The sequence below is a fragment of the Rhinatrema bivittatum genome, chromosome 16 (assembly GCF_901001135.1).
Source record: "Rhinatrema bivittatum chromosome 16, aRhiBiv1.1, whole genome shotgun sequence".
In the NCBI taxonomy this organism is placed as follows: domain Eukaryota; kingdom Metazoa; phylum Chordata; class Amphibia; order Gymnophiona; family Rhinatrematidae; genus Rhinatrema; species Rhinatrema bivittatum.
In genome coordinates, this window is record NC_042630.1 from 27,049,009 (window position 1) to 27,066,592 (window position 17,584).

The window sequence follows — 17,584 nt, forward strand, 5'->3', positions numbered from 1 at the left end:
AACACGCGTCCAGAGCAGGGTGACAGTGCGCTCCGACGGAGCACACTTTACTGGATCGACCTGAATGATTGCAGGGAGGGAGGGCTTCTTGCAATGCATTACTAGCGCTGGATAGCCGTCAGGCACCGCGCAGGAATGACTTAGTTTTTGTAAGGTGCAAGTCTGAATCTGCTGCTTCTCTCTTCCCCATACACAATTAATGCCACACAATACAGGAACCAAGGTAGAGGTGGTTCAGATTTTTTTTTATTAAACTTCACGACAACCTCAACAAGTGTATTCACAATGCTGCGTATTCCTCCAACAGCGGGTATGCGATCAGGGCCTGTCAGTACAACAAACATGATACTGCAAAGGCGAGTGAACTGGCACCACTGCAAATACGTAGGCCTAAAACCAGAGCAGAACGATGACATCTTTTCCAGAAGTAGTTAATAATAACTGTCAGTTTACTCAGCATATTCTGCATTAGACAACCTTTAGGCAGCAGCCTTAGAATCCCCCTTTTTTTATTTCTTTTTCCTATTTCAGCCATTTTCAACTGTTTCAAACGAATCAGCAGCAACTTCCAACACTTTACCTTAAGGGGAGAAAAATGTCCAGGGCTTCTTGTAACAGATTAACTTGTTTTTGTAACAGGCCTTCTTAATGATTCAGAAAGTACATGACTAATCCTTAAGAGCTAACATGATCATTTCAATTTTCTCTTCCCACAAATATAGCATCCAGGCTACAACCTGCAGGCATATAAAGCAATCCACTTTTTGTCCAAGCTGAAATCTTGTTCCATAATAGTAATACACACACTTGGTCATATTTCACCATAAGCGATCTGCTGTATAACAGTTGCAACCGTAACTATCCATCTCTTTCCTCCCTCAAAGATATTCCTTTTCCAGCCTCAGGTGCACTTGCCTTATAAGTGAGCCTGCTGCTATTAGCCTAGTAAGATGCTTATCCAGGGTTTACCCTTTTTTTTCCCTGATATATAAGAAAGGTTATGAGTAATTAAACATTTTGATCACATGTGCTTGCAATTCATTCTCTTTTCCTTTGAAGAAAAGGTAACCAAAAAAAGAAGGGTCGCTACTCCATCATGCTACTAAACTCCTACCATGAATAAAACCAAAGCCCCTGCAGAAATGCAGCAGAATAGGCTTTCTGTACTGGAAGAATAGTAATAGAGGGGTTCACATTCCCTCGTTTGTCATACTATGCTGGATTCATGGTGTAATAGAGAGCACAACGTTTCAAAATGCCACCTCCTGGAGCCTCCACAAAAAGGGATTAAAGAACAGAGAACACAATGATTCTAACATAACAGGTCTATCCATGAGTGCTCTTTTATAAACAAATCCAAATTAGGCTTATTTATATATACATGTATATGTGTGCTAACCCCTCCTGCTTATGAGTTACTAGTTCCCGAATAAGATAAATACAACTTTCATAAATACTACATACCAAAAAAAAAGAAAAAAAACCCAGAATTGAGAACTTTTGATTCCTTCCTCTTTAAAAAAAAACATACTACTTATAACTGAATCTGGCAAGAAAAGGCAAATCTAATACAGGCAGGTCCCTAGCACAGAGGGACCTGCAGTGGGAGACAGCAGCAATGCTAAAGGAAATGCTCCATGGTCAGCTATGCTGAGTGCTTCCTGAAAAGGGTCCAAATCCATAGCAAGAGGGGGTGCATTTATTAGTCATGCAAAGATGACTGGCCCAAGCACTCACACATTCCTCGCATCTAACGTAAAACCATTTTAATATACAAAGCTAAACTAAGAAATGGCAAATCCCCACAAGAGGTACAGCTTATGTAGGTGAGTGAGCAAATCCCTGAGGTAAAGGGCAGGTAAACTTGGGTATAAATATTTTAGAAATCCATTTTTAAGCAAAGTGACAGGGAAGCTGGACTGAAGAGCAGCAGAGCAATGGGGCCACGATCCAGATTCCATAACAATGTCCTTTAAAAGAAGGATGCCTGATCAGTATTGATTTTACTGATAAAGATATCAGTAACAAATACCAACATTTACACTGGAACCAAGTCAATCACTGCTTAACTTTAATGGCTGCTAAATGCACCTATCCTTCCTCTTATTGAAACTTAACTTGACAGATCCAATACTACCCCCTCCCCCAGCTATCACAGACCCATGTGTCACTACCACTAAGTGTTATCAGACACTCCTGACATTCCAGCAGAGAGGGGAGAAGTGACACATTGGAAGCACTATGTTTAATCCCCTCCTCTTTCTCCTCTCTGCATAAGCAAAGGACACTAAGCTTCTTTGCACAGTGCATCATGGAAAGGCAGCCACTGGGTTTAAGTTAGAATTTCATCCAAAAAAAAAACAAAACCTAAAATGTTTTTCTCAGCTCAGCTTTGTGTTAAAATGCAGAAAGAGCAGGCAGCAACATTACAGGAAACACTGGCATGGTTAAGTATTTAATATTTGTTCAGATTGCTGCCCACCAGCTGTAGAGAGCCCTTTGTCACCCTCAGCTAGATAACAGATTGTATGGAAGGGATCTCTCCTGCTTCCACAGAGTTGCCATCCCTCCCTCAAATGGAGGGACCTTCAGTAATAGTCCACAGGCCACAGCTACCACAGATTTGGTCCACTTGCTGAGTTTAGCAGCTTTAAGCACCAGGACCACGCAACCCTTTCTAACTTCTTTTCAGGCACCTGAAAGAAAAACCAAGGAGAGATGGTGGGAGCTATGGATATTCCTCCCCAAGAGGGATGTCTGTAATTAAGGCCTGGTGATGTCAGTCTGTGCTGCCGAGGGGCAGGTGGAAGGGTGTATGCTCTCTGTGAAAGTCACGTGACAGACAAATGCAGGCAGCTTAAGACTCCGTTTCCCACCTCAGAGGCCGCTGTCTTCACCTTGGCTCCGGAAATAGCACTCAAACATCTTTTCCCCCTCCCCTTCTTAAAAAAAAAAAGAAAATAAATAAAAACTAGACCGCTTTCTTTGTCAGGTCTAATAAAACAAAGTAACCTCCTTGAATGCAAATTATTTACATATGGATTAAAAAACAAGATCCAGAAAAGCTATTTTTCTTTTAAGTCTCCCTCCGGGATGGGGGAATCAGCTGTGTAAAGCCCAGGAGGGAGGTTCTGGACTACAGTTTCTGAAGTTCTTAAGTGTTTCTCTTGGGACCTTCTACACTCAAACTTCTGTTTCAGTCCTGTCACTCAGACAGACAGCGCAAAAGGATGGACACTCCAGCCAGGCTCAGTGAGGAGAGGGAGCCAGAGGAAAGTTTTCTCTCCGCCTCAACTGTTTCCGCTTTCAAGCTGCACGGGTGCAACCGAACTGTGCCTGAAATGTTTCAGGCATGGGGGGGGGAATCTTTAAAACGTGCTCCCCGCAGAGACCCAAGTCTGTCCGGCGTTCCAATTTCTAGCGCTTCCCTTGTACGTGGCAAATCCAGCGACAGAGGCCAAATGACCCGGAATCCGTAGAGTGCAAGGCTGGGGTGACTTCACATCTGGTGGAATCTCCTCCCTGCCAAGAGACAACATTTACAGTTAGGTAACACACACTAGATCATATCTATAGCACTGTACAGTATGGCCTAAGAACTTGGATCTGACCCTTGGGAACAGATCCATATTTGGGCCCCATCTCCAGAGAAGCACAGAGGCTGGGAGGAGCAAGGTTGCGCCAAATGCCTGCTGCTGTTCGCCTGTGTTGGGAACAGGCAAGGGCTGCTGGGCCAGGTAGCACTCTGGGATTAGGACTTGTCTTCTTCCCTCCATCCTCCCAGCCTGTTATACAGCACCCATCCCCAATGTGGCTCTAGGCAAAAAGGTTTGCTCACCCCCACTTTAAAACTAAGGAAGTCCATGGAAGCAGTTCTGGACAGCCTTGTGGTTCACTGTGTACTGCATGGATGAGAAATTATTGCTTTCTATTACCAGCTGCTTCTGTAAAGGAAAATTGGTGCTTGCCTGCCAATTTTTGTTCCCGTAATACCACAGATCAGTCAAGACAAGTGGGTTTCTGCATCCCTACCAGCAGATGGAGGCAGGGAACAAAAACTTTGAGGCACTGCTACATAACCTAAAGTGCCACCTGCAGTCCCTCAGTATTGACCTGTACCCATGCCAAGATTAGAAACCATTCCCCTATACCAGGGCAGACTAGAAACCCCAGGGTTGGATTCCCCTGAACTGGAGAGTACCAAACTCCAGCACCAACATCATCCTGTCAACTACTAAACTCAACAAAACTTAACTGTTCCAATTGAAAGAAAAAAATCTTTGAAATGCAGTGGATAAATACCAGGAAAATCAGTCTTTCGGCAGAAATACCGGGGCGGGTCTCTGGCCTGATCCGTGTTATTACAGGAGCAAAAATTAGCAGGCAAGAACCAAATTTTCCTTTCCTGAACATACATCAATCCAGACAAGAGGAATGTACCAAAATCAACCCTACACTGGGCGGGAACCCGAAAGACCCACTCTCACACTTTCACCGAAAGTCGCATCCTCCAGCGCCCTAACATCCAACCAGTAATGCTTGGTGAAAGTATGACGTGAGGATCACACTGCGGCCCTACATATCTCTTGGGGAGACATCAACAGACACTCCACCCAAGAGGCTGCTTGTGCTCTAGTGGAATGCGCTTTAAGACCAGTCAAGATGGCGTGACACTTACAAATATAAGCTGAACAAATAGCCTCTTTCAACCAACGGGCCAAAGTAACTTTCAACACTTTCTCCCCTTTCTTCGCTCCACCGACCACCATGAAGATGGTCCCCATCACCTAAAGGAATTCATGACATTCAAATAATGCAACAGGGCATGCCGAACATCTAGAAGACAGAGATCTCTATCCTCTGCAGAATCTTGAGACCACTCTGGAAACCCTGGTAAGTTTCCATGGAAGGCAGAAACCACTTTCAGCAAAAAAAGAAGGCACCATAGCAAGGACACTTTGTTGATAGAAATCCGCAAGAATGGTTTGCGGCAAGACAGAGCCTGAAGCTCAGAGATTCGCCTGGCTGAACAAATTGCCACCAGAAAAACCATCTTCAACGTAAGGTCCTTCGAAGAAGCTCGTCCCAAAGGAGGCCTCACAAAGGACCCATAAAACTAAATTGAGGTTCCAATCTGGACACACCTTTCGAATCTGAGGTCTCGCATGCTTCACCCCCCTTCAGGAAACTGACGACATCCGGATGAGAGGCCAAAGGCTTGCTCTGCACCTTGCCCGAGACAACCCAAGGCAGAAACCTAGACCCGCAGTGAACTATAAGCCAAACCCTTGGCCAAGCCCTGCTGAAGAAAGGACAAAATATGTGGAACAGATGCCACCAGAGGATCCAGCTGCTGCTGAACACACCAGGACTCAAAAACCTTCCAAACCCTGACATAAGCCATGGAAGTAGAAGGGCAGAAATAAATGGCTCTGAATATCCCTGCATGTGCAACTGCCGCCTCTCAAAAGCCAAGCTGTGAGACAAAAGCGATCCTCTCGATCCGAGAATACGGGACCTTGCTGTAGCAACCCCTGCAAATGAGCCAGGGGAAGAGGTCCTTCCACTGCCAGATGCAGCAAGTCCGCAAAATATGGACAAGCCCACCACTCCGGCGCCACCAGAATCACTGACCCTGGATGCGCTTCTATGTGCCTTAGCACTCGCCCTATGAGTGGCCACGGAGGAAGCATACAGAAGGATCCCCGTCACAGGCACACTAGAGCATCTAGTCCTACCGCACTGACTTCCCTTCTGTGACTGAAGAATCTTGTCGTCTTTGCATTGGCTCGCGTTGCCAAGAGATCCAGCTGAGGAATACTCCATCTAGTACAAATGTGATTCCAGGCTTCTGGGGACAGCTCCCACTCCCCAGGATCCAGCTGTTGTCTGCTTAGGAAATCCGCCTGCACATTGTCTACTCCTCCTATGTGGGAGGCCGCAATTCCCTCTAGGTGACGCTCCGCCCACACAAACAGCAGCTGAGCTTCCCGAGCCATCACATGACTCTTTGTTCCTCCTTGGCGGTTGATGTACGCCACTATTGTCACATTTTCCAAGATTACTTGAACCATTTGACCCTGGACCAGGGGCAGAAACACCTCCAGGGCCTTCTGCACCGCTTTCGTCTCCAATTAATAGATCAGGCCTTCCCCACCAATGACCAGAGACCATCGGTCGAACCACCCAGGCACACTGCTCCCTAGCCCCTGAGACTGGCGTCCATAGTCACCACCACCCAATCTGGAACTTTGAGGTCCTTTCCTCTTTCCATACTGCACCTCACCAGCTACCACGCTAGACTGGACCTGGATTCCTTCAGAAGAGGCAATGAGATAAAATATTGCTCCGGCATTGGATCCCACCGGGACAACAACACCCTCTGCAGCGGATGCATGTGAGCAAAGACCACGGAACCAGATCCAACGTCAAAGCCATGGAACTCAGAACCTGTAAGTAATACCAGATCCTGGGAACTGGGAGGCGTAGAAGCCAGGTTATTTGCTCCTGCAATTTCGACAACCTGTCCGCTGACAGATACACCCTGCCCCTCAGGGTATCAAAGTGGGCTCCTAGGTACTCCAGAGATTGCAATGGAATCAGGTGGCTCTTTGCCACATTGGTCACCCATCCCAAGGAGTTTAGGGTATTCACTTGCTGCACCGAACGAGCACACTCCTCTTCCGTCTTGGCCAGAATGAGTCAATCGTCCAGGTATGGGTGGACCAAAATCCCTTCTCTCCTCAAGGCTGCCGCTACCACCATCACCTTTGTGAAGGTTTGAGGAGCCGTGGCTAGCCCAAAGGGAAGAGCCTGAAACTGGAAATGCTGACCCAGCACTTTGAACCGCAGGAACATCTGATGGTCTTTCCAAATGGGGATAGGCAGATAAGCCTCGGTGAGATCCAAAGACGCCAGGAACGCTCCTTTGCGGATCGCAACAACTGCTGTGCGCGTCTCCATCTGAAAGCGCGGCACCTTTTGCAGATCCAAGATGGAACGGAAGGTGCCCTTTTTTGGAACCACAAAATAGAGTACCTTCCCCCCCTGCTCGCCCAGCGGCACCGGAACTATTGCCTCCATGCTTCTTAACCTTTGCAGAGTCCCCTCTACAGTTTGTTTGTTTCGAGAAGAGCAGTGGGACTCCAGAAAGGCGTCCCTGAGCGGCCGAGAAAATTCTAAGGTGTAACCATCTCTTACAACTTCCAGCACCCACCGGTTCGAGGTAATCTTTACCCACGCCTCATAACAAGTGGACAACCTGCACCCTACTGCCGCCAGCGAGGAGTGAGCAAGCTTAGCTTCATTGGGATTGTTTACTCCCTCTGGCCCCCTGACCAGAGCCGCCTCTGGAGGACCTGCCTGCTCCCCAAAAGGACTGCTGACGACCTGATAACTGCTTAGAACCAGAGGAGGAAGACCCTCTCCCGGACCGGAACCTCCTCGACTCGCGAAAGCGATAGCGGGACGGGAAGACCTTATTGCCCTTCTTGTCCTCCGGCAGTCTATTGCCCTTGGTTTCCCCCAAGGACTTCATCAGCTGATAAAGATCCTCCCCAAAGAGCAGCTTCCCCTTAAAGGGAAGATTGCATAACTGTGTCTTGGACCACATTTCCGCCAACCAACTGCACAGCCACAGAAGCTGGCGCGCTGCCACCACCAAGACCATGCTCCTAGACGAAGTACGTACCAGATCATTCAAAGCATCTGTCACACAGGCCACCCCCGCTTCCAGCCCTGCCGCCTGAGCGGGGAATAGCACACCTGATGATGCCTGCTCCTGCAGCTTCTGAATCCAACATAAGCAAGCGCGCTGCATCATGCTAGCATTCACCGCAGCCCAGAGACTTAAGGCTGACATTTCAAACATGCACTTTAAATTGCATTTCCAATTTGTGATCCTGGTCATCCTTCAGAGCAATGGACTCCGCCACTGGAATTGTCTTATTGGTCACTGCTGAAACCGCCGCATCCACCTTAAGCATTTTAAGGCGATCCAAATGCTCCTCCACAAAAGGATAAAGCTTTGCCATCACCCTCCTGACCTTAAAGCCCACCTCCGGGAAATCCCACTCCCAGATAATGAGGTTCTGAATGTTCTTTGGGATGGGAGAAAGCACCAGGTGGCCCCTGCAAACCATCCAGGAGCAGATTGATGCCCTCGTTAACAGTCTCCTCCTGAGTCAGCTTTACCCCCAACTTCTCCAACACCTGGGGGATGAGAGGCCAAAGCTCCTCCTTTTTAAACAGGCGAACCACCCAAGGGTCACCTCCGTCAGCCCCGGTCCCCTCAGCGAGGTCCAGATCGTCCTTGCTCACATCCGGATCTGGGTTCTGATCCTCACCGGATCCACTGCTGGAGGGGAAGCCGCATCCTCTTGCAGCGCATCAGAGTCCTCCAGAACTCTGGGGTCAAGCTTCGCACGAGCAGCACGCAACCCCAAGTGCTTGCCAGAGGAACCCGCTGAAGCCAGCCGAGGTCTCTTGGATGGCCGTGAAGTCCTCTCCTTAGGTCTCTGCTCACCTGCCTTCCTATCCAGAAAGGCCTCATGCATGAGCAAGACAAACCCGGGAGAAAAAGCCCCGCAGGCCCTCAAAACGCCTGCTCAGGACTACTGGACTCTGAATCCGCTCCCTCCTCATGTCCATCCTCGAGCTCCCACCCCGCAGGAGAGAGAGAGAGAGAGAGAGAGAGTCACCAGATTCTCAGCCGGCTGGAACCCCCCCCCCCCCCCGGCTGCGATCCCCATCAGGAACAATGGAAGCGGATACCCCCACAGAGCGAGGAGCCCTCCTGACCTTAGGCCTCTTAGCGGAGGATCCCTCTCCCACTGAAGCACAAGCAGTGCACAGAGAAAGGGAGTTCAGTTGGGCTGACCAAATCCTGCAGGCCCTACAGGCCTCCATGCGCGGCTTCTTAGCCACCAGGCCCGATCGCACTCGCACTGCCATGCACACGCGCTCCGCTGCAAGGTAGGCTGCACCACATGGCAGCCAAGACGCACCAACACTGAGGGTGCATGGCAATAACACCGCATGCGCCAAAAGCAGCCCACAGACACACCTCTCCCCCCCTCCCCCGCTGGGGAAAATTCAGCGATCCCATACCGGCACACGCCGCTCCCACTCCCTTACCTACACCAGCAGCTCCGTAGCTCGGCTGCCCACAGCTCTGCACCGCAGGCTGATGGCCGATTCTCCTGGATGGAACCTCTCCAAACTCCGACTCTTTTACCCCCTTTTTTTATTTTTAATAAACAAAGCTTAACTAACAAAAAAAAAACCAAAAAAAAACCGAACAAGAACCCCAAAGTGGATACTTTCCTGAGAGAGCCAGCAGTGGACAGGAGGGGACCTCGGGGCATGAAGAGGGAGCCAGTCCCCTGGCTATTAGGGGCCCTGGAGCTAGCAGGCTGCAACAGCCAGGGGTATCTAACCCCTCGTTCACCCAGCTCAACCTGAAGGAACCTGGCACCATGGGGAGCAGATCCAAATCTCCAAACTCCAGATCAGTCAGGACTGCAGGTTTGCACCTCTACCATCTGCTGGAGACAGAGAAATACTGAGGGGCTGCAGGTGGCATTCTTGGTTAGGTAGCAGTGCCTCAAAGATTTTGTTCTCTGCCTCCATCTGCTGGTAGGGATGCATAAAGCCACTTGTCCGGACTGATCTGGGTATGTTCAGGAAACATGTGTCCAATTTATAACAGCACTCTGGCAGGAGCCTTGGTGCACTACCCCCATTCATGGCATGGTCCCATTGAGCAAGGATATAAAAACAGGAGAAATATCCCCAGTTCATTGCTGTCAAACCCCAGCCCAGGAGGAGACTATCAGGTACAAAACAGATGATAAAGAGCATGCATTGGTTTAGACAAGAGCCCATGACCTGTCTTAAGCGAATGCTCTACTGAGCAGTCAGTGGTTCATATAATACAATTATTGGTGCAGTGGTCTCAGATTTTCTTTACCTACATTGGAAAGTAAATAAAAACTGTTGCAGTCGCTGAGTAGAGGGGAAAGTTTGGCCCTGTGAGACAGAATGACGACCTCTGTTTTGAGCAGTGTTCGTTCCCTGACAGTCACCATCCCCCTCCTTCAAAGTTAATCCCTTCCAGTACTGACCTGGTACTCCACGTTAAGCTCTAGTGATGCACTCACCTATCAGATCTCAGTCTCCTGCAAATCTTCTGCACTTCTGTCCTCGTCTTCAACTGATTCGGTGCAAGGACTCAGCGAGTCTCTACAGGCACAGAAAAGGAAATGTTAAAAATGCATGCTGTGGGCAGTGAAAAAAAAAAAGAGTTCAAGAATCTCACTGTGCAGCGCCCCAGGGCTCTGCAGACACACCAGCATTTCCTTTACAGTGCCGTTTCAGCAAAGACCTCAAAATGCAGCAGCCTGGGCTGGACAGAATCTCTCCCAGGATGCTGGTCAGGCTTGAGTAGCAGAAAGGAAAACTGGTTCTTACCTGCTAACTTTCGCTCCTGTAGTACCACGGATCAGTCCAGACTCCTGGGTTTATGCATATGAGCCAGCAGATGGAGACAGAGAAAGTTTTACTGACACTGCCTTATAAGCCCCAGTGCCACCTGCAGTCCCCTCAGTATAGATCTGTCTGTACCCAAGCATAAAGCAGAAAAGGCCCTCACACAAAAAACACGCAACGCAAACATATTGTAAAACTATGAAATGTATATCAAACAGAACTGAATTCATAACCAATCAAGAGCTGAGCGGGCGACTCTCCACCTCTTAGAAAACGGGCAGGTTCTGGACTGATCTATGGTACTACAGGAAGGACCAATTCTCCTTTCCCCGTACGTACCCGGATCAGTCCAGACTCCTGGGATGTACAAAAGCATCCCTACTCAGGGTGGGACCTAGAGAGTCCCTCTCGCAGAACACTCTCGCCAAATGAAGGAGAACCAGAATCTCCCACATCCAAACGATAGCGTTGCGCAAATCTCCTGAGGAGACACCAACTGCGCCTCCGCCCAGGAGGTCGCCTGCGATCGCGAAGAATAAGCACGTAAACCCTCCAGAACTACCTTACCAGCCGTAACGTACGTGAAAGCAATTGCTTCTTTAAACCAGCGCGCAATAATAGCCTTAGAAGCATTATAACCTCGTCTCGCGCTGCTCCACAAATAGTTTGTCACCTCAAGATAGCGCAATAGAGCTCGACGAACATCTAATCGTTTTGAGTTCCTTCGCATGTGGAACGGAAACATCGACAGATGGAAAAGAAGAAAATTATTCCTTACCTGCTAATTTTCGTTCCTGTAGTATCATAGATCAGTCCAGACGGTGGGTTATGTCCCCCGTCCAGCAGATGGAGTCAGACAAGGCTACGGAGGGTGCTGACATATAAACCAGTGCACCCTCTGCGAGTCCTCAGTATAGAGAATATCCAAGCCAGAAAACAGAAAAGGATGGATCAAGCTTACTAATCAAGAGATGTATCTGTAACTAAGGCAACTGGCGCCCCAACTTGAACTTGCAAAAAGAACTGTAGAACAGCCTCAAAGAAACCGAGGTGAAACCAGATAGAATAACCAGAATAGAGAAATCAGAAGGGCAGATCGAGCAGGGCAAGACCCCAACCCCAAAATTATTAGGGAGGGCATCTGGACTGATCCATGGTACTACAGGAACGAAAATTAGCAGATAAGGAATAATTTTCTTTTCCCTGTACGTACCAGGATCAGTCCAGACGGTGGGATGTACCAAAGCTTCCCTACATAGGGTGGGCCCCTGAAAGCCCTGCTCGAATGACACGGTCGCCAAAATACCCTGAGGTTGACGACTGGAGGTGTAGACGATAATGTCTTGCAAAGATTTCCAGGTCACCGCCCGGCAAATCTCCTGGGGGGAGACAGACTGGCTTTCTGCCCAGGATGCCGCCTGAGATCGAAGGGAATGAGCTTTGACATTCAAAGGAGGTGGTCGCCCCGCTCCAATGTATGCCGCTACAATGGCTTCCTTGAGCCATCTGGCAATAGTTGTCTTCGTAGTCCTAGAGCCCTTCTTTGGTCCCGACCAAAGGACAAACAAGTGGTCCGAAACCCAAAAGTCTTTGGTGACCTCCAAATAGCAATCAGGCTGCGCTTGACATCCAGGTGACAAGAGATCGTGACTTGTCGGAAGTTCTACCGTCTGATTCAAATGAAATGCCAAGACCACCTTGGGTAGGGAGGAAGGCACTGTACGTAAGGAGACCCCCGAGTCAGTAAAAGGGAGATAAGGCTCCCTGCATGACAGCGCTTGTAGTTCTGAAACCCTGCGTGCAGAACAAATGGCCACCAGGAAGACCGTCTTGAGCTTGAGATCCTTGATGGTAGCGTTGCGCAGTGGCTCAAAGGGAGGACCTGCCAGAATCTTGAGAACCAGGTTGAGGTTCCAGGAAGGACAGGTATCCTGGACCGGAGGCTGCAGATGAAGTGGGCAATATCCGGGTGAGACAAAAGTGAGAGATGGTCGGGCAACTGAATCCGTGAGCTCAGAGCAGAAACTTGTACTCGCAAAGAGTTGTAGGCGAGTCCCTTCTCTAGGCCGTCCTATAGGAACGCGAGAATCTGAGACAGAGGCGGTTCTGGGTCGAGTGCCGTAAGAGGTGCACCAGGATTCAAACACCTTCCAGACCCTTACGTAGGTGACCGAGGTTGAAGTCTTCCGAGCCTTGAGAAGGGTCGTGCTTACTGCGTCAGGGTATCCATTGCGTTGAAGCCATCGCCTTTCAAAAGCCAGGCCACAAGACAGAAGCGTTCTGCCTGGTCGAAAAACACTGGCCCTTGGTGCAGGAGGCAAGGAAGATGTCCCAGGCGTAGAGGGCCGTCCAGGGCAAGATTGACTAAGTCCGCGAACCAAGGACGTTGCGGCCATTCCGGGGCCACCAGAATGACAAGCCCCTGGTGCAGTTTTATCCTCCGGAGTACCTTGCCCACTAGTAGCCACGGAGGAAACACGTATAGAAGAAGATGACGTGGCCGGGGGAGCACCAGAGCGTCCACGCCTTCTGCACAGTGCTCCAGTCTGCGACTGAAAAATCGTGGTGCCTTGGCGTTGTGAAGAGTGGCCATAAGGTCCAGACGAGGTGTCCCCCAGCGAAGAATGAGAAGCTGCATTGCCTCTTCGGAGAGGGACCACTCCACGGGATCCAATCGCTGTCGACTCAAGAAATCCGCCTGAACGTTGTCCACACCCGCAATGTGGGAGGCTGCCAGGTGGGTGAGATGCCTCTCCGCCCACGACATCAGGTGGGCCGTTTCCAGCGAAACATGTCGACTCTTCGTGCCGCCCTGGCGGTTGATGTACACCATCGTGGTTGCCCGATTTCTTATGAGAGGGAGGAAGTGTATGAGTGCCAGCCATACTGCTCTCGTTTCCAGACGATTGATCGGCCACGCTGCTTGGGTCTTTGTCCACTGTCCCTGTGCTGAACTTGTTTGGCACACTGCCCCCCAACCGGCCAGGCTGGCGTCTGTGGTGACCACCACCCAATCCAGAATCTCTAGTTGCATGCCCTGTGCCAGATGGAGAAGGATCCAGGAAGGACAAACTCTCCTAGGAACTGGGTCCTAAAATATAGGAGGTCACAGAACCAGAGGGTAAAAAATAAAAAAAATCCCCCAGTGAGCCTGCAGCCGCCAAAGCAGCCTCGTGAGGGGAGGGATCTGGACAACCAGATGTACACCCTCCGGGTGCACAGATGGGGATCACAATAGGATGACAATCCCTGACCAGTCCGCCTCAACCGGACAGAGTTGGACCTATCAGGCCAAAAAAAAAAAGAAAACCCCCGGGAGGAAGGCTCAAAAGAACCCAGTCCAAAAAAAAAAAAAGGTAGAACTGCAGGTATCACAGTCTCTTCCGTCTGCTGGAGACAGAGAAATACTAAGGAACTACAGGTGGCACTGGGACTTATAAGGCAGTGTCAGTAAAACTCTGTCTTCATCTGCTGGCTCGGATGCATAAACCCAGGAGTCTGGACTGATCCAGGTACGTACAGGGAATGACAGCTGACCTAGTGATCTCCCTTTCCGTTCCTCTCTATGACCACAGTAAGATTTTAGTCTCAGCCTTCTCTAGTTATGGAGAGATCATCATGATCCTGCAAACCACCTGCAAGCTCTCTGGAGGTGAGAGAGACTTTCACACCTGCATAAATGGGAATAAATACCAAGAAACCCTCACCTGCTGGTGGAAGGGCACTTTGCATCCTGCTTGTGAACCTCTACACCCACAGACCTACAAGAATACCAAAAGGGGACAAATTAAAGGGCCTGAAGAAAAACCAAAAAGGAGCCCTGTGCTGACAAAGCTTGGAATCCTCTCCCCAGATCTATTTGTGTGTGTCCAATATCCCTCCGACCTAGTCTACATAAAAGTTCCTAAGTCCTCAGGAAATATTTTCCCAAGAGGTTACAGCAGTTCCCACCACATCCCCATGCTGGTCAAAACACCTCAGGAGGGTAAGAATGGCTCCCGACGGCTGCTACAGATACCTGCGCACCGGGCTGGGCATCCGCAGAGCTGTGCCTCCCCCCCAGCAAACTCACCGGCGTGTTGGGGAGTTCAACCGCCTACTGCCCAGACCGGAAGTGGGTAGGGTCGTCGCTAAGGATTCATCAGCAGCCTCATCAACTAGCAGCGTCCTAGGAAGCAGATCAGGGCGGCCAAGGTGTGCACCTGTGGGGGAGGGAGGAAAAGCGGCAGACTACATTAGCAGGGCCCCAGCGTGTCAGGCAGGAGGAGCAAAGTCAGCTGCTGGGTCCATGCCCAAACTGTGTGGTGCTGGGGCCTGGGCGAGGCGGCACCAACCTTGCTCCACATCTGCTTCGGTAGTGACCTGAGCCTTGGCTTCTCCAGCGAGCTGCAGCTGAGAAGGGATCTCCGCCTGCGTTGTCCGCCGGGTAACACCCGGAATGCTTCGGCTCTTTTTGGAAGGAGAGGGCTTCACTTTGTGACCAAAAATAAAACATATATATATATATATATATAAGCAATCCAGTTGTTTTAATCCCTTTCACACACGTTAATACGGGGACCTTTCTTGAGAGTACAGATGTGCACGGGTCATGCTCTGAATGCCATGTGTGCAATACAGGCTGAAAGTGTCAGTATGTAAATGAGACAAACCCCCCCCCCCCCCTTCCCTCCACAAAGTTCTAGTTGTACTGGGTGCACCAGTAACGGAGTAACTTCATTTTTTACCAAGGAAATTCACCTTCAATTATTTGCTGAAAAAGGACCTTAAAGAGAGGCCAAAAACTGTTTATAGGAAAACCAAATCAGTTGTTGGACACGCTCCCTGTGGTCTGGTAATTAGCGTCCACCACTGGCTGCGGTGATGCCTCCGCCTGGAAAGCACAGAGTAACAGGCCCCACAGAAATGCCAGTCAGAAAGGTTCTTCTCTTCTGTGCCTGTCTTTTGCAGATTGCTCATGATGCCTGGCTAGCACTGTAAAAAGCACCTTTTGCGCACATAACATACTACAGTGATCCCTGCCTCCGACTGCTCTTGTGACTGGTTGATGTTTCTCAGCCATGCCTTTAAGGACGGCCCCATATGGCACAGTGCCCACGGTGCAGGCCTAGCAATTCCCTGTCAATCTCTACAGTTGGCAGAGCTACTTACAGGGTATTTTCTTGAAGACTGTGAGGCACATGAAGCGCTGGAATCTCTCAGCGTAGAAGCCAGGTCTGTGAACGGACACCGTGTCCTGAAGACATTACGGGGATGAGAAGAAAGAGTTAGGACCAACAGGGGGAGCACTGTTAGTCAAACAGTGAGAAAGGGATAACCCCAAACACAAGCTGCTTTTTATCCAGCTAGACGCCATTCTCAGTTTTATCACAATTTGCCATTTTTTTGGTGGGATGTTCCATCAGTCATTCCATTGTGTCATTTATACAGGCAGAACCTCCCATTTAGGCATTTGGGTAAAATAACTGTGCATAATAAGACAATTAGTGGCCTCATACAAATGCAAAATTTACCATGTCTAAAATGTATGATTGTATCCTAGAACTTTGTAAATAATTGCTCTCTATGTTAATTTTCCTTTTGACTTTCCTCCTCCCAGTTTCGAATCTCCCCTGTTGTATTGTAACTGCAGAGTTTTTTCTTTTCACTTGCTACAATTTGTTAATATATTCTCTTGTTTATTTTTTCACCCCCCTGTTAAAATGTAAACCGGCATGATGAGATTTTATCTTGAATGCCGGTATAGAAAAGCACTAAATAAATAAATAAATATTGCATGCCAATCATAAATTGTTGGCAAATGGATACGGCAGAACTACTCGTCATTGGTTGGAGAAAGTACTGCTTAGTACTAGGAAAAGAAGAGTTAAACTTGGGTCAAGATTTGGTCACCTGCAAACAGAATGATAATTAAGTCAATTTCAGGGGATCTTGATTCTTATTAGATTTTTGTGGCAATTATTTCTAGTTGGTCAGGTTTACTTTTATACCCTAAGCAACAAGATTCCACAAAGGGTAAACTGTACATCTCACTGATACGTAAACCCGTAGTGTAAATTGCAAGAATAAGATAAACTACTTCATGCTTAAAAGCAACAAGTGACAAGCAAACAGGACTACAACAGGATTCCTGGGTGTGGACGTGGAAGAGGTTCCACAGGAAAGAGAGGCTAGCTGATTTTACACGTAGGTGAATCACAAGCTCCTAACAGCTGAAAAATAAATAAAATAAAGATGGCCAGGAAACATTTTTTTTTCAAAGCTGTTGCCACTGTTACTACTTCTGACACTGTCCAGATGGATATCCTGATCCACAGTGAGGACAAGTTCAAATGAAAAAAAAAAGATGTCTGCAGATCAGCTCCTTCAGGAGAGAAAAGGTGTGTCTATGTTGAGAAACATACAGGAAAATGAAAACTACAATTCATAAAATGCTTATTGAAGCTTCAAAGATGGAAAACTCAACCACAGGGGAAGTAATAGTTGACCACAAGATAACAGCTGGATTCCAATTACCACAACTACTAGACCATACACCCAACTCCACTTTTTCTTGAGCTGAGGAACCAGTATATAATATGTATATATATATTTAAACACCAAAGCTGCAGGCTCAACAACCACTGTACCGAAGGAGCAGGAGGGTAGTGGTTTCCGAGGGGCATGGAGGCATCCATCTACCAACCAGACATGTTTTGAGAGATGTGCTGTCTGCAGAGTGCCAAGATCTGAGACATCAGGGAGAGATACCAAGCTGAGACAAGGGTCCTGAATTTCAGGAAAACTAACTTTTGTTAAGATGGGGGTTATCATGAACAGGATGGGATACGCTATGGGAAATAGAAGAGCAGCAGGCAAAATTAAGAGACGCAGTTTTTAGGGCAAGTAATCTTTGTGTTAGAAATGTAAGGGTTTTCTAAAGAAGCAACTGAAAAGGTGAGAGAGAAAAGGTTAGCAATGTGTGTCGTCAGATATTGTTGATGTTTCCTTTTGAAATCTGCTTAGACCAGGAGCTGGTAATAAGTGGAGTACACACATAAATAAATAATAAACAAACTACAAGAGATCACAGAAAGAGGGAGCAAGCAGCAATATT

The 17,584-nt window shown here is 48.5% G+C and overlaps 1 protein-coding gene across 4 annotated transcripts in view; it reads right to left on the bottom strand.

The window, feature by feature from the left end:
• Positions 1–224: 224 nt before the first annotated feature.
• The window catches only part of PIP5K1A (phosphatidylinositol-4-phosphate 5-kinase type 1 alpha), a 46,020-nt gene continuing 28,660 nt past the window's right edge, over positions 225–17,584 (bottom strand). For 3 of the 4 annotated variants that reach the window (XM_029580467.1, XM_029580468.1, XM_029580470.1), the window contains 6 exons: positions 15,640–15,724; positions 14,823–14,960; positions 14,561–14,690; positions 14,196–14,249; positions 10,161–10,242; positions 225–3,522 (listed from right to left, as the gene is read on the bottom strand). In XM_029580467.1, coding sequence (XP_029436327.1) covers positions 10,164–10,242; positions 14,196–14,249; positions 14,561–14,690; positions 14,823–14,960; positions 15,640–15,724 — 486 coding nt within the window. In that variant the 3' untranslated portion in view covers positions 225–3,522; positions 10,161–10,163. The remainder of the gene's footprint in view (positions 3,523–10,160; positions 10,243–14,195; positions 14,250–14,560; positions 14,691–14,822; positions 14,961–15,639; positions 15,725–17,584) is intronic. The other variant, XM_029580469.1, reaches the window with a different exon arrangement.